The 18251-nt window shown below is 37.6% G+C and overlaps 1 protein-coding gene across 5 annotated transcripts in view; it reads left to right on the forward strand.

Annotated features, from left to right (window-relative positions):
• Positions 1–18251, forward strand: part of LOC122815212 (voltage-dependent L-type calcium channel subunit alpha-1C-like) — a 2602552-nt gene that overhangs the window by 312533 nt on the left and 2271768 nt on the right. For all 5 annotated transcript variants that reach the window (XM_044087523.1, XM_044087521.1, XM_044087522.1 and 2 more), the window contains exon 5: positions 3806–3978. In XM_044087523.1, coding sequence (XP_043943458.1) covers positions 3806–3978 — 173 coding nt within the window. The remainder of the gene's footprint in view (positions 1–3805; positions 3979–18251) is intronic.

The raw sequence follows: 18251 nt of genomic DNA on the forward strand, positions 1-18251 counted from the left end.
CCTTCCACGCCAGACTGTCCGTGGATGAGATATGTGCAGTGGCCAACTGGGCTTCTCCACATACTTTTATTTCTCATTACAAACTGGACGTGGCCTCTAGAGGTCGGGCGTCCTTTGGTTCCACAGTGCTCAGGAGTGTTTTCCAGTGAGCCTTCCAGGATCTAGGTGCTAGGGACGCTGTCCCATCAGTTATGAATGTAGGCGAGATAGGATCGCATTACATCTTTTAGTTATGTACTTACCATAACGATAGATGTATGGTAAGTACATAACTAAAAGATGTAATGGTAAGTACTTACCATAACAATAGATGTATGTGATCCATCTCGCCTACATTCGTACGTACCCACCCTCCTTCCCCCTACCTGTTGGATCTGGAGGAAACACTATTGTACAGTTGGAGTGGCTCATGTGAGTGAGTTGTTGTGGGGCAAACAAGATCTGGGGGTTTGGGCGTGGTGCATCCTGGGATAAGGGGGTTGGCCCAGCCAATGAGAGACTTTGTGCTAGTGTATCGGCCAAGTCGGAGCCGATTCTCGGCTCTGAGCCCATCAGTTATGTAGGCGAGATGGATCACATACATCTATCGTTATGGTAAGTACATAACTAAAAGTTATGAAAAATCAACGTTGTCCTGGGAATTTGCTATCTTGAATATTACCACTCATAAACTTTCCAAACTAAAGTTGAATGTTTTGATCACCTTAGTTGCATTAGTCAAATTATATATTACTCAGAATTGGCTAGACCTATCTAAACTTTTTGGACACGTTTCAAGAAAATGGCTGTTAATTATATATCATCACATAAACTTACAACTTAAAAAGGTGAATAAACGTGTCAATTTCCAAAAATACTGGAATTTTCTTCTAGAATATATTTTGAAAGACTGAATCTATAATACTTGGTGTATTTTTACTTTTCTAATCACAGAGACTAATCTGGAAACATGCATATGTCTGTAACGTTACTACTATGCAACTTTCTCTTCATGTGTAGCACTTATTGTAAATAGTGTTTTTTTTTCTTCTTTCCTTTTTTAAAAAAAGTTGTGTGTTAATGCATAATACTGTATGTTTCAATGTTCTGAGCTTTAGTATTTTGTATAAATCAGCATTATACATGCTATATTGTCAAATTAATGTATATTAGTATCTAAAATATAATAAAAACATTTTTTGAAAAAAAATGTTAATATGATTCTTTTCTGTTAATGTATGTTTGCCTGTGTCTAAAGTGATAATTTAATAAATGTGTTCAAAAAGACTAATGTTAAGGATTTGTGGCTGACCAAGTTTCCAATTGACTGCAAAGTTGGTACAATCATAAACCCCCCAGTGGACACCAAGATCTTCCTGTCCCAAACAAATAGCTGGTTTCAAAACCATGGACTAAAACTAAATGCCAAGAAGTGTACAATTTTATCCTTTGGTAAGCAAGACTCTCTTTGTAACTAACACATTGATAACCCTGAAAATTAATATTTTAGTTAAAGATTTGGGAACCTTTTTTGACAATGGACTCTCCATTGATCATCATGTTTCCAGTGTTGTGAGGAAGCCCTTTTTTCATCACTTCTGTCTAAAGTTATTGCATCCAGGTCCAGGGGAATGTAATCTATCCACTGCATTTGGCACTCTTTAGACCAGTCTTTGAGTATAATACCCCTTTCGTCATGCATGAATCCAAATACTTGTTACAGCTGGAAGGACTGCAGTGTTTTCTCACTAAAGAACCAAAGGCCTAAATCATAAAAACTATGCATGCTGTCTCAAAGCCTTGTCTCTTTTCTCAGTGTCATATAGGTTACTGAGAGGCAACCATTGCCTCTCATAGCAAACTTCAACAGACCCAGTTTTGTCAAACCTGTTGCAGATTCGTAAGTCCAGTAGTATTGTAAACACCCACTCAAAAGATCTCAGTCTTTTTTCATAAAATAAATAGAACATGTTAGAGGGATAGGTATCACAGGGGATACCACTTCTATGGAACTGTTTTCCAGTCCACATTAAAGCAAAGTACTTCCCCTTACTCGATTCAAATATAATTTGGACTAATGGATGGATAACAGCAAATTCACCTGTAGTTTAGCACCTCTGTCGTTCATGGTTAGGGTAAATTTGGAAATGTCCCAACATATACTGGTTTTGCCTGTCTCTGAGTAATTTATATACATAATGTAAGGGCTAAAAACTACCATGGGAGTGTAAGGTGAGGCTTTTTAAGATCTTCACAAATCAATAGCCTTTTAGGTGCCTATGAACCTACGAACACATACCAAGTAGCTGGTGTTTTGCAGAGCCTAAAAAGCATATTATCTTTTCCACTTGCAACAAGCTGTTCATCTTCCTCATTTTATTTTGAAAGTGTTTTATGAAAAGTACATTTTGCATATCAGGATTAACATTTACTCTGTCGGTATATCACATGTTTTGGACAGGATGAGATTCATGTCTTGCAGTGGACAAGCTTGTACGTCTTAAGCATACTACCTGTTATAGACAGTAGCTTATGTTATTAGTGCTCAGTGTTAGTTAACTACAGCACTGCAGTGCTAGAGACTCACTTAAACAATAAGTCAAAATTGTTATTACATGGTTCTCTGCTGAACAACAGATGCTGTAGAAAGGTTGCCAGCCAACAAGCAAGGTAGAATAAACTTCCATTTAGTTTTATATGTGCCTTGTTTTGACTTCAGAAATAAATCACTTGCTCTGTTGTACATAGTCATGAGGAGTTTCTTCAAAACCCAAAATAATTCCTGATCAACTTTTTTTTTGAAGTGACAGTGAAACTGTGAAATCTGAGACTATGTACCATTTCTTCACTTCTGAAAGGTCCAGTGATTTCTCTGTGATCTGTTTTGTTTACTCTGTATATTGTTAAATGTTTCAGTTTCTTTCACCTTTAGTGCAGTTTGGTTAATTTATTTTAACAAGAAAAAAGTGCTGCTATAGTTTGTTTAAAATTTAACTGGTCTAAGAAGTATGTATGGTACACAGTATACTAGGTAACACAAAAATCACATTCAAGGGACATGATTGCATTTTTCTTGAATCACAGTAGTTAGCATACATCTCAACCTATTATAACAGCAAGAAATCTGGACAAAGCTGCAAATAATGAGGGGACAAAGGCCCACAAATAGGGAGACTTTTTTAAATAGTGTTCTTACAAGCTTAGAAAGTTGATAGACTAGCAGGTTTTGCATTAGCATTAATTTTCTGAAAGATATGAAATCTTAAACTCAAATGTCTGCCATTATTTTCTGAATTCAGTCCTCAATGATTTGCCAGTGATTTACAAGAAAACTATGATTTTATGAGAAATAGGTAAAAAATATGAGATAAAAATCTGGACATTCAGCGAAAATCTGGACAGTTCAGAGGCATGGTAGTTAGCTTTTTAGAAAAAGTAGCATTTTCTATAATATTTTATTGTGTAGGATAATGTTTTTAATATCATGTTACATGAGTCTCTGAATGCCTATAGAATGTAATTTAGTAGTGTTGTTATACTCCCATTAGTTGATTATATAGCAATATTTAGAAAGTTATAGGGTGTAAAAACTGTTATTAAATGCAGGCATTGTTTGGTAGAAACATACACAAAAATAAAGGATTTTGTAAATGCTGCTTCTGGTGTCTATTCTGAAATTATTTACTGTTCACCATTTTGCTGGGTTATAAAGTGAGCTTCTGTCTACTACCATTTGGCCATCATATGTGTTTGAAATGTTAAGCTGTTTCCTTATTATTATGAGTTTAAGGTTTTTGTTTTTTATAACTTTATTCTTGCTGCGTAGGGAGTTCTCTAAGGAGAGAGAGAAAGCCAAGGCACGAGGCGACTTCCAGAAACTGAGGGAGAAGCAGCAACTTGAGGAAGATTTAAAAGGTTACTTAGACTGGATAACACAAGCAGAAGATATTGACCCAGAAAATGAAGATGAAGGACTTGATGATGACAAACCCCGAAACAGTAAGTTGTCTTCCTTTGGATCTACAATACAAAGCTAAAAAGACACATATAAACAATATATAATTCTTCAGAGAAACACATACCCTATAACTGTATATCAAGTACTTGTACATGGGTATGCAAACACACGCGCACACACACACACACACACACACACACACACACACACACACACACACACACACACACACACACACACACCTGAGAGAGAATGATGTATACTCATTATACTGCTTTTCTTTCATTTCCCTTGTACAAGCATATACATATGTACATGCAGGCACACCCAAATACATGCAGTCTATCCATGAAGGAGACGATAATTACTGTCAAACATAGATGCTTGCATTCACACTGTAAGTTTTTCATCTTGTAAACCTAGTGCCTCTGTTCTCACACTTGTGCACACACACACACATATACAAAAACACACAAATATTCACACTAACACACACATACGTATTAGAGAAAGAGAGAGGCAAATACACACACACACACACACACACACACACACATGGGCACACTTTGAAGCAGTAAAAGGGACATGGATGGGAGGGAGAGATTCGAACAACTGACCATAAAAGTTGTTAAATAATGCATGGTTTAATCATGAACGCTCTGACTTGAGTATGAAGCCAGAGTGGGTACACTTTGCATTGCTACTGATTAAAATAGTCAGTTGTTATTATACAATAGAATTATTTAAAAATGTTTATTTTAACATTTTAAAATAAATAATGCTACTGTATAATTTTAACTTCTTTACTGAGCCTGGTCTCTCCACTGTTTGCTTTTGGCACTGTAATCCTGACATCTTGCGAATGTAGTGTACATGCATGTGCCATTGTACATGGATGAATATCCACATTACTAGATGTCTGACAAAATATGGGCATTGTATTTTCTTTGCAGGATATGTTTGTAGGTATAGTTGTTATCTGTTGCATAAGAAAACAAATACATATGTACTGCTGTAATTTAGAAAGTTTTTTTTTTAATATGTTTGCATGTGTGCTACTGGTCTTGCAAATAACACTAAAAGGTTTATAATGTGAAACTGGACTGCACTATTTTTTCTAGGGAACTGGGAAAAATCCCCTTTCCAATCATCTGAAGGCTTGGTGAGGCTAACCATTATGTGATAAGACATACATGTCAAAACTACAATGAATATGCAAAAGACATATCAAGGCTGTTATGCGGCCAGAGTGTTGCTTACATATTGGACGTCGTTAACATTATACAGAAGAATTTTTGATTTTTTTTCTGCAAAAAGTGGTTGGACTGCAGTATTTAAAATGGGGACCAAATATCTTTGTCTTACTTATGTGCTGTCACTTTAATGTCATGCATTATATGCACGTTTTTAAATAATCTAACCCCCAGTAAGCAGCTGTGTGATACACATGCACAGCTTTTCACATTTGTATACATTCTATCTTGACTCTGATATATATTATTTCACGAGCAGTGTCACAGCCATAGTAAACTAAGGCCTATGCTGTGATAAGAGGAAGGACAGTAGTTCTTTCAGGCATCCCTAATTTTTAGTAACAGCTCAGTAGAGTAAATACTAATGAGTGTTTTTGGATAAGTAAGACTGTTGGTTTGTCCAGAACTGGAGCAAAACAGTTAATTTTGTGGTTACGTTTGTCATTACAGTGTTAGGTGTTGTAGAAATCGTGTTGGAGGGAGGGGTTTAGATTTGGAGAGTGTGTGTGTGTCTGTGTGTGTGTGTGTGTGTGTGTGTGTGTGTGTGTGTGTGTATGTATGTGTATGTGTTGCCATGTCAAGAAGCTTAGTAAGTATCAAGATACAAGTGAAATGGTCTAAGGTCCCCAAGGTGCATACTGAATTTTCTGGAACTCCTTTGTAACACATGACATGCTAATTACTGTATTTATTACATTGGTATTTTAAAGGTATATACTTCATATCTTGAACATCACGTTTTTGTAAGATAAAAAATATGTATGTGAAGCATACATTAATCTGCACTGATCACTATAAGTGAGTCATATTGGAGAAATCACTTATTTAAGTGCAACTGTGAAGAAGAATGAACAACTTTTTCTTGTATAGATGTCAGCATTTACTTGTCTAATGGTGCCACCTGGTGGACAAAGTAGGTTAACATTGTTGATGCATCTTTTTTTTTTCTTTCTTTTTTTTTTTGAACGTTTTTATTAAATTGTCATAAAACATAATCACTACAAAATTTGTAATCAGAAATGTACATTAATTTAATGCATCATTTTCTTGAGTGCCACCCAGACCCACAGCTTTACAATTGTTTTCTGTCAAGAAATTTCACTGTGTACGAACACAACTTAAATTTCACATTTGTCCCTAATTCTCAATATTTCATTTTAACAGTCTACTTTTGCACACCTGTCTCGCTGACTGTGATACATTTTCAAATTTAACTTCATGACATCAAGACTTTTTGCTTATGAAGTAGTAACAACATTTTAGTTTCATATTTCTGTTCAATAGCATGCATATTCTTTTCAAAACACTTGCTTTGCTTGCATACCTTTTGCCAACAGCCCTTTTTAAACACACATTTTGCAGTTTATTTTCATTTGTTAAATGTGTTGGTGGACTGGACCAAAGGCCCTTTTCTGCCATTGCCTAGGCCAAGGAGTCAAGACATTATACATAAATACAACATGCAAATACAAAATGCAATCAACGGTACATGTAGTACTTTGCAGTAAGGAGCAACACAGTATATATAAATATATACAAATACAGCAAAACCTTAACAAAACATCATGTTCAAGAACACAACATTCATTAATAGAAGTTGGCCATATAACATCATGCTCAAGACCACAACAGCATTCATTAACAGAAGTTATCCCCTGCCCCATCGAAGTAAAGAAATGAATACCTTCTTGGAGTAAATGTGGCTGAAAAGATAAAAAAATAAAGAGAGAAAGACAGTAGGAAATAATCATGGCAGGATTAGTCTGGCTCCATTTAGTATTTACATACTACTGTTTGATGCTGATTTGTGCCTTTAAGATCACATACTAATCTAATATTATTGTGGTGTGAGTTCCAGCAAGCTGATGCAACAAAAGGCACTTTCAGTGGTAGTAAGTTTGAATGGGAATCTTACTAGCTGAAGAGGGTTTCTTGATCTTAGTGAGTGGGTCGTTTCTCTGCATAATACATTTTTTAGAGGTGGACAGTAAGTTTCAAACAGCAGCTTGAAAATCAGTGCAGCCAGCAGGAAAGTGGGTCATGAAGTTACCAGTAACTGTGTTCCTTTTTGTATTGAGGTACAGTGATGCTTGCTTGAAGTGGCTAGGCATAAGAATTCCAGTCTTCTGTTACTTGAATCAAGGAAATGATTTTGAGTCGAGTGAGCAGTAAGGATAGAGCATATCCCAGTTTACTGAGTGCAAATTGAATATGTTATAGGAGACTTTGAGCTGTGCAGGCACTTTATCCATTTGTGATTCTGTGTGTGCATGAAAGATAAGGGATTGTCAGTGATGACCCCTATGTATTTCTGAGTGCTTGTATTTGGCAGGGGGTTCCAGAGGGATTTGTAATAACAATATTCAAGGTGCCTATTAGTGTCTGTGAAGTTGTCAGTAACATGATGGTTGTTTTGACAATGCTGAGTTCATTTGAAAGTAGCCCAGTTCCATATCATCTGAAACTGATGCTGCATTTGTTTTGAGATAGTATCTGCGTAGGTTCCTGCCACTGTAAGGACAATGCTATTCGCATAAAATATGCAATTAATACTCGGAAGATCTTAATATAGTTAATTTATCCAAACAGCAAAAGTAGAGGTCCAAGAACTGAAACTTGAGGAATAATATCCTTGTTAATAGTATCAGACATTGGAATGCTGAGTTTACCTTTAATGAAAAAAGCTATATAGCTTTTGAACTAGTGTGCAGCATTCTTAGAAAACCATCATGGTCTCAGTTTTTGGAAGAGAAGAGTGTGGTTAACAATTTCAAAAGTTCTTTTTAAACCAGTTAGGAGACCAGAGTCCATGTTTTTGAAAATTTGGTTGGTGAGAGAGTATATGGCAGTGGAAGTACTATGGTTACGGTAAAAGCCATGCTGTCAGGAATGTCAAATTTCGTAATATACTCTAAAATCTGTTTATAGAGAAATTTCTCTAAAATTTGAGGACAAAAACTGGTAATGGGCCGAGACATTGAAATGTTTAGGAAGAGGAATAATTTGAGAATCCTTATAGCTGTATAGTAGGCTACTGGTAGAAAGAAAGAAACAAGTTAAATATATGAGCACTGGATTTCCATGTTGGAAAATACTATAGTGAAATTCATGCTGATAGCCAGCATTGAGTTTCTCTTGACTTGTTTAGATATAATTGCTTTGAAATATAATTTTGGGTATTCTGGTACTCTGTATAAGGGGGAGGGACATTCGGGAGTGGGGGTTGAGTGCTGTGAAATTAAATTGTGGCACCAGGAGAGGTAGAAGTATTATCAGCTAGTTCCTGTAGTATTTTTTGAGGAAGCATTCCGGTTTGGGAAGAGTTTAAGAGGTGGGCAAGGTTTCCTGTCATGTTTCTACCCATACCTACAACAAATCTAAATTTCAGTGATATGAGTCTTTATGTGGCTTCAATCTTAGATCTCTTCTTTATTATAGTGTGAAGATAGGTAAAGACTGCCAGCCTAGCCAGATAGAACTTTGTAGATAAATCTGTCATTTGTAAATATTTATGTAAGCCACTGGCTTGTTCTCTTTAAGTGTGAAAAGACTGCATTGGATATTGAACTGCAAAAATATAACAACAGTGCCCTCTGCTGTAAGAAAGCTAAGTCAAGCATTTTATGACTGTCTTTGATGTCAAAATTCATAGCCAATATGTCTAGAGGGAGGCATCCTGCCTATTGTTTTAAGACCAGAGTTAATGGCTAAAATTTGCATGTATAAATGTCCTTTGTTCCTCCGGTTTCTGACCAGGTGTAAAGAATATAAATGTAGTTTCTGTTAGCCTGGGAACACCAGAGAAGTGTGAAAAATTATATCATGTGAAGCTGTGTTATCAATTTAAAGAGAGAGAGAATCAGAGAGCTCAGAGCATTTTGTCTTGAGAACATCCACCATCATCAGCACTGGTTTGCTCTTTATGTAAGTTTACTTTAGAACTGTGTTTTCTCTTAGAAATAGCTAGGAATTAGAAAGATTAGACTAAGTGTTTTTCTGTGATGTCAGAACTTTTCTACTTTATTATTTTAAGTATTTCTCTGTGATCTCTGAACTCTTGATTAGCACTGTGTAGTAAGAAGTATTGTCTTGTGTTTTTATTATTTATTATTAAATATTTTTAAACCTTTCAACTATGGGTTTGTGTAGAGATAAGTTAAGCTCTAAGAGTACATTGCATGTATATAGTGATGCTGTCCCAAGTCACTCCAAATAAGTCTTGACTGTTAGGTCACACTTACCATTTGGATAATAATATTGCACAGTAATAATTGGGCACCCTTTTAAGGGCCTTCGAGTAGCTGATAAATCTTAGTGGGTGGTGGCAGCTGGTACTACCTTTTAGACTGGGCAGAAAAGGGGCACAGCTGGAGAACCTGTGCCAGCCTTCCCCAGGAGTGTCTGTATGGTTGTATATAACTTTCATCTCAAAGTGTGTGTGTGTCAGCTACTTGGGCAGGGACCCGAAGCACTGATTGGACAGAGAGGGTGCTGGAGGTTTTAGCTTAACCACTAGGCTGAGATCTGGACCCTATAGCTGTGTCAGTGGGGAGTCTTATTGGGGACCTGGAGAGAAAGGGAGAAACCAGCCCCAGACTGACTTTGATCTCTGTGTGCTCTTAAGGGAAATTGTACTTTACTGGGTGTGTATTTCTTATCTTTTTCCTATATGGACACCCCTCACTGGTGTTAGTGGTGAGGATTGAGGCTCCTTGATTGCTGGGCCAATGCACGAGTGTCACATATAGTATGTTGCCTCACAACGTGGGCTATTGGAAAATTGTGGCTATGTATATCAATAATTCCAGAGAAATCCTGGAGAAATTGCTGAGAAATAGTGAAGAACCTGCAGACATATTATAATGCCTTATGTGGGAAATGGTAAGCAATTTGCACCTGATACCCCCATTTCCAGAAACAGTTTACTGTTTGGCGACACACATGCTTGAAAGTTTGTTTAAAATCTGCAAACTGTCATAGACACCCACATTCCTTATCATGCTTCCCCACAGTTATAAACTACAAAGCAAAAATGTTTCAGCTCAACTCAGGTAAAATCAGTTTCACTTGTGTTCTAGCATGCCTGTCAGTGCTTGTGAAGGCAGTATAATTTACTTTATTTTAATTTTGCACATGGGGTTATGTTGTCACTTCAACAGTGACAATCATCTAGAGTCAAGGTTTACGCTGCTGTGTGGCTAGACCTACCATGGTAGTTCTTCCACACTATACACTTGCATGCACACTCACATTTATGGCCAATTTAGAATGCTCAATCACGTTTTTGGAATGTGGGAGAAAACCAGAGCACCCAAAGGAAACCCATGTGAACATAGCGAGGGCATGTAAACTTCACACAGAAGGCGCCCCAGCGAAATATCGAACTGGGGAACTTCCTGCTGTGAGGCGACAATGCTGTCCATTGTGCTACTGATCATTTTAAAAGGTTGCATATTGCTTCCCTTGGATCATAAGCTTCAGAACAATTTTTTTTTGCTAATGCTTTTGAAACCGACAGCACTTGTGAAACTATTTTGAGTTTTTAATAAACAGCAAACTTTTATATGTGATCATCGTGTAGGGTGTATTACACTTGTGAAAGCAATATCACTTCTTTTATCAAGACCAAAGTATTGGCTATTGCTTTCTTGTAATCTTTCACAACTACCCATCTTTATCCTCTACTACTGTAGTGCAATTCCAGTGGAACCCAGTTTTCTGCTTTGACAAATGTTAGTTTTCATATTGTTTTGAATGAATGCACACATTCAGTTCTTGTTGTTGTTCCCATGTAAGATTTGTCCTTCTGGAGCAGAATAAGTTATGTCACTTTAGGTTACATTTTTGATAGGATTTTTTTTATCATTTCGTACAAAGTGACCTTGGAACTGCATGTAGTATTGTTCCAGATGATGCCACTTTATCCAGAGAGAAGTACAAATACCCTTTTTTTCAGTTGCCAGTAATAGTGTTGTAAAACATCCTGTATCCTTACTGAAGACATTGCTATTTTGCTGTGATTATCACACCTAACTGCATTTATTCACAAGTGTGCTGTGTGTTATCTGTTGATATTGTTCTTGTTTGGCTCACCTTGCAGTTCTGGACAAACTGAAATTCAGCTGCCAAACCTTTGCCTAATTTTTGTAAGTATTTAATCTGATGTTGTCAATCTTCACATAAGCATTGACTGTGGGCTGTGTTCAGAGCCTTGGAACTGGCTCGTATGTTTATTTCAGCTTGCTCCTTCCAAACTCTGGAGTAGGATTTACCCATAATGCACCTCTCCAAATTACCTCAGATCTTGTTTGCCGCTTCGTGTATCAGACGCATATGACTATCTTGAGATTTGGCTTATAATGTAAGTAAGTTTATCCTATTTTTTCTCTTGCATAAGTCTCCCTTTCATTTCTAGTGGGTTTTTTCTTATACCAGGGAAAATCTTTATTATTGTATGTGTGTGCGTGTGTGTGTGTGTGTGTGTGTGTGTGTGTACATGTGTGCATGCGTGTGTGTGTTTTTCTCTCTTTCTGCACTACCGTTGGTAGTTCTTCCTAGGTACCTTTGTTGGTACTTCCTTTTCTTTCTTTTTTAAGGTATTGTATTTTACCATTGCTGGTATTTTCTTACTTTTTTCTTTCTCTCTTAAAAAAAAAACTCTATCTCTGTTCCTTCCCATGAGTGTGTGTGTGTGTGTGTGTGTGTGTGTGTGTGTGTGTGTGTGTGCGTGCGTGTGTGTGTGTGTGTGTGTGTGTGTGTGTGTGTGCGTGTGTGTTGAACTATTTAGTATTATGACTGACGAGTCAGAATCTCCAGCCAAATCCTGTTAGGGCACATCAGGTTTAAAAGGTGCCAAAAAATGTGAAAGAAAAATGCGCAATTCATATGGGCGTATCCTTTGCATTTATTGCGTAGGAAAACTTAATCTACAAGAGAACTGTTCAATTTGCCATGGTTTTTCCACCAGGATGCTCACAGAACGGAAAAACAAGTTAATCTTGAAGGACTGCTTAAAAGTGATTTTGATGAGGCCATTTCTGGGTCCAAAACGGAAGCCAGTTTATCATCTTCCTCATCCTCCTCTTCTAAGAAATTACCTTCTTTGGTTCCCAGTATATCAGAACTGCCCAAGAAAGTTTCTAAACAACCTTCGGTGCCAAAGAGTTCCACGGCACTGAATGACAAAAAAGATTTGATACCAACCAAAACTTCAGAGTTGAACTCAAGTACCAAGTACCTTGGCACCGAGATATACATCGGTACCAGAGCAGTCAGAGCTAATTTTTGTTCTGAGATCCATATATTCTCCACCTGTTGATCATTTCAAAGATAGACCACTGAGCCCCTTTGCTGATCCGAGACCCCCTAGGTCTCCTTCAGCTGCTTCAGTTCAGTCCACTAAGAGTCTCTCTGAAGCCAACATCATGAGATTGGTGGATCAGCTCCTGACGGTGAAGGGGTTGTCTTTGGTTCCTAGCCAAGCTGGCACTGGAACTGACCCTACTACAACACTGTCCATTCTTCCTCCTCCAATTCCAACTGAGTCATTGGAGCCCTCGGTTCTGTCATTCCTAGTGTCAGCTGTCTCAGTTCCGGTAGCAGCATCTTGTCCGGAACCGAGAATTGCCTTGAGTTCCTCCGGGCTTTCGGCACCGGAGGCCTCCCGGGGTTGGGACTCCCTGCCTGGTTCCATGGCATGGATCAACTTCTTTAATTTTGGAACCATCCATGACACTTGGTGCTTCGGCTTTCGTAGTGTCGACCCAGTCTTCGGTTTCAGGGGTCACCTCCATGGTGTGGGATGGGACCTCAGTTCCGAAGGAGTCTATTTTGATTCTGAGCTCCCGTCCCTCTATGGGGGGCTGGCCTTCCGTATCATGGAGAAGGCCTTTTCCATTGAGGACTCACGGCCTCTGCCATCCCTGTTGGGTCAGTCTTCCACATCTCCTCAACCTGAGCTTCCATCAGTTTCTTCCCCAGGACAGAGGCCACAAAAGCCCTAGGAAAGACCCACCTTGGTGGTTTCCTCTTTAGACACTTCCCCAAAACATTGCCCCGAGGAAGTACCTGCGAAGAAAAAGTGCAAGAGGAAGCACTTTGACTCTCCAGAGGAATCCTTCACTAAATATACTGAGTTTGATGAAGGGGAATGTTCCCCCAGGTCACTCCCTGATGATGTATCCTAGAGATCCTGAAACAGAGTGGTGGCTGGTTTTCCATTCAACCTTGCTCAGAAGAATTGGTATACCTGGAGACTTTTCGTGCCCAAACTTCTACCTCTTGGATCTCTCTGCCGCTGACAATCTCATTAAACTGATTGCTCAGCAGGCATAGAAGATGCCCGACTCTATCAAACAGATCCCTAAGAGACCTGATCGGATCCTTTCAGCCTCCAAGGAAGAGCAACATTGGTCAAAAGACATACCCATAGATGCCATGGTGATACCGGCAGCCACAAAGAAGGAACTTGCCGAGGAAAGTCCAACTATCCATCCTCCTAACAAGGACTTTATGACTATGGATAGGTTTGGGAAGCACTTTTATGCTTGATCAACCTTTGCTCTCAGGTCCTTGAACTACATGGCGCACTTCACAAGGTTACAGAGTGATCTACTTAAAGAGCTCTCAGATACCCTCTCAGGAGCAGTAGCTGAAGGGTGATTGCCCACAAGAGAAATTAGAGGAAAGAAAATACTTCAATGAGAAAAACTCAGAAGCTTCAAATAAAAATTTCTATTCATTAATACAACCGATTTGTGAAAAACAGTGTATAGATCAAGAAACATTGATCTGTTTGGAAAAAGAAGCACCTGAGGAAGTGCAGAAATATAAAGAACAAAACCCAGAGATTTTTGAAAAGTATAAAAAAGAAATATGGACATGGGAAAGAAAGAGAGATTTAATATTGTGCAATATTTATGTAAAGGAGAAAGCCAAATTAATCAATATAAAGAAAGCAGCCCAAGAGAAATACAGGCAGAGGCATCCAGATATGGAAAATTTCACAATAAAGGAAATAATATCACAAAAAGGGAATGTAGAAAAGAAGATTAGTAAAGTAGAAGTTAAAAAAAATAGAAGGTGAAGTTATGGAGTACCTGCAAAATGAAGGATTTGGTATAGAAGGTCTAACACGGATTACATCATAGCCAGATGGAGCGAGTCCACAAAGTAAGGAGAAGCAGGAAGATCAGGAAATATCTGAAGAAGAAAGATGGACGTGAGAAAGAAAAAGAGATTTAATATGGTGTAATATTTATGCAAAGGAGAAAGCAAAACTAACCAATACAAAAAGAGCAGCACCAAAGATATTCAAAGAGAAATACAGGGAATGGAATCCAGATATGGAAAGCTTTACTATACAAAAAATAAGAAGACAAAGAGGAAAAGGAGATTAGCAATAGAGAAGTTAAAGAAATAGAAACTGAGGTTATGGTGTACCAGTGAAGTGAAGGATTCAGTGTAGAAAATTTAATTCAGAAAGCACCACAACAGGATAGAGCAATGGGTATCGAAATTAAGGGGAAACCAGTGGAATGGGAAGCAATTGGTCAGGTGCTATATGAAGATATTTTGGAGCCTTCTACAGAAACTAGTATAAACATTTACTTGAAGCTGGACAGCAAGTGAAGGAACAAGAAACTGTGGAAACTCTGATGCAGTCAGTGTTGAGGAGTGATAGGCCAGTAAATTCCCATATGGCAGAGCAATGGATGGCACAGGATGAAAATGAAGAGAAGGTGCCACAGAAATATGCTATAGAACTTTCTATAGAATGCCTGCAGGAAATGGAAAATAAAAAATGTGCCCTTAGTTTAAAAGAAAACGAGTTAAGAGAAGAGTTGCTTGATTTAATAGAGATAGATAGACATATTAAGATCAATGAAAGAAATAGACTGCAGAAGGTCAATAAAACCCAAAAAATCAGAAGTTTGATAAAAAAATGAACACAGTAATTAGGACTGACCATAGAGATCCATGTGATATAACAGAAGTAAACAGAATATATAACTGTGTAGCTAAATTAATAACTGATAAAGTCCTACTACAGGGTAGTGAAGGAAAGGAGGGGTGGAATAGAATACCATCATGGAAGTATCAAACAGAGAAAACTATAAAGCAGTTAAGACAAGAAGTGTCACTGTTAGAAGAATATAGAAGAGGGAATAGATCAACAAAAATACTAAGAAAGATAGATGTAATAAAAGCAATGTGCAGTATTAGAACAGACCAGGATATATCATGCACTATCGCAAATAACAAGCTAAAAATTTCAGCACAGGTGGAAAAATGTAGAAGATACACAGATAAATATAAAGGAATAGTGCAAAATAAGCAATTTATTGATGACCCAAAAAAAGTTTCATAGAGAGCTAGGAAAAAGATAAAAGGAATTGAAAGACCACCAAAAAAAGAAGAAATAGATACATTTTGCTGAAGTATTTATGAAGATCCTGTGGAACATAACAAAGATGCTAAATGGATAGAAGATGTAAAAGAAAGAATAAGAAGTTTAAAGGTACAGGATATGAAACGGGATGAAGTGACAGTCAGAGAAATTGAAACAAAGTTAAGAAAAGCCTCCAGCTGGAAAACCCTAATCCCAAATGCAGTACTTAACTTTTGGTTAACATCTTTGTACAAAGATATAGCTATAAGTAAGAACTATTTATATGCGCACCCTGAACAGACACCAACCTGGCTAACAACAAGAAAACAATGCTTCTACTTAAGAGTGAACCTGCAAGCTACCCTAAAAATTATAGACCAATAACTTCCCTTATGACGACGCATAAACTATACACTGGAATTGATGCCGACAGAGTTTATAGTCATTTAGAAGAAAACTCAGTTATGGCAATAGAAAAAAAGGGCATTAAAAGAAAAGTCATATGGAACAAAGGATCATTTGTTGTTAAATAAAGTCATAGCGGAGAACTGTAAAAAGGGGAAGAATCTAAATATGGCATGGATTGACCATAAAAAAGCACTTAATCCATTAAGCTGTCTACTTAACAGCGTAGGCCATGGCTATAATTTGGTTCCTAGAAAACAGCAAAGTATAAAGACTTCTCATCTTCTCTTTGTCGATGTAAAACTGTATAGCTCATCAGATGAGGAACTGAAAGCACAACTGCAAGTTGTCAAAACCTTTTCAGATGACATAAGAATGTCATGTGGTCTTGATAAACGTGCAAAAGCAACCTTTAAAGCAGCAAAACTGCAGCACCAAGAAAACATCAGTTTGGGACAAGGATGTGATATAAAAGAACTTGAGCAAGAGGAAGTGTATAAATATCTGGGAATTGATGAAGGATCAACAATAAAACATATTTTTATTTTATTTATTTATTTATTTTACATTTGTTGACCGGGCTAGTCCAGCTGGATATATGTCCATTTTCAGTGGAGGCCCGGGGAGAAAAGCTCCAACGAAATGTACAAATAATGCACAGTAATGGTCCAAACAAGTTAAAATTCTTAAAACATTAAGACAGAACATAAAATCTTTGGAGAGAGGCAAGTTAAAACAAAGTTGTAACATATATTTGCTATACAGATTCTAAGATATAAGTTTCTAATATGGAAAAATTAGAAAAAAGTAGTAAAAATATATATTTTTTTTTTTTTTTATCATCTCTCTAGTGTGTTATGTGAGGAGGAGTTTAGGAGGGAAGGATACAAGACAGGTTAGTCTGGGTTGTTACAGGAGCAAAGCCAGTGCTTGTTAAGATGTGTCTTTAGTTGTTTTTTAAAGAGTGGAGGACTAGACAAAGATGAGATATCAGATGGTAGTTTGTTCCATATATGTCCAACAGAGTTAGAAAAAAGGCTATTGCCAGCAGAGTTATTGGGTATGGTAGTATTAACCAGTAGTTTGTTTGCAGAGCGTAGCTGTTTCAAGTTATTATATGGTGTAATGAGGTTGGAGAGAACAGGTGTTTTAGCAGGCTGATAAAGAATTTTGTGAGCAGTTAAGAGCTGTTGATAAGTCAGCCTGTTAGGAAGTTCCAGCCAGCCTAGTTGTTTTAGGTTATGACAGTGATGGGTTCTGAAGAGAGATCCTGTGGCAAATCGGGCAATATTATGGTAGGATGTGCTAAGTTTCTTGAGGTTAGATTTCGAGAGATTGGTATAAATAGTGGAAGCATATAGAAGGGTAGAGATAAGGTGAGAACTGGCTAAGGTGGTCCGAGCTTCAGGTGTAAGGAATGATTTGATTCTATAGAGGGAACCAATCTTTTTGTTTATTGTTTTTATTGTGTTGTTTATATGAGAATCAAAATTGAGATTGTTGTCAATAGTTACTCCTAGTAGTTTTGTAGTAGCATCAGGAGAAATCAGGGTGTTATCAGAGGAGGTAATAGAGAAGTTAAGAGAGCTTGATTTGTGTGTAGGAGAGAACAATAGCAACTTTGTTTTCTTTGGGTTAAGGAGAAGGCAACGATCAGAGAACCAGTGTTCAACAGTGGAAAAAGCTTTTTGGGTAAGTGACTGGAGTTCAGTCTGAGAGGAAGCAGTGCAGATTATCGTGAAATCGTCTGCATATTGTATGCAAGTAGTGTTTGGAATAGCTGACTGTAGGTCATTAATAAATATAGAAAATAGGAGTGGGCCAAGTATAGACCCTTGAGGTACTCCTAAAGAGATAGGAAGGAGAGTCGATAGTGAGTTTTTCCAAAGTACTGCCTGCTGACGATGTTCTAGGTAAGATGTAAACCAGGATAAGGAAGATGGATGAATTGAGAGAGATTGTAGTATGTGCAGAAGGAGCTTGTGATTTACCATGTCGAAAGCTTTTGAAAGATCAATGAAGATGGAAGATGATGGGTTAGTGTTGTTACGGTTATGATTGATTGTGTTGGTAAAGGAGAGTAATGCAGTAGTGGTACTGTGAGAAGGTCTAAAACCATGTTGACTGTTAGCAAGTAGGTTGTTATGGAGAAGGTGGTTAAGGAGTTGTTATGGATGCACTTTTCCATAATTTTGGCTATAGGTGATAGCAATGCTATGGGACGAAAATTAGAGAAGTCATTAGAATTGCCCCCTTTGTGTAGTGG

Source organism: Protopterus annectens, chromosome 11.part0, assembly GCF_019279795.1.
Source record: "Protopterus annectens isolate FY-2018-M chromosome 11.part0, PAN1.0, whole genome shotgun sequence".
Lineage (NCBI taxonomy): Eukaryota > Metazoa > Chordata > Ceratodontiformes > Protopteridae > Protopterus > Protopterus annectens.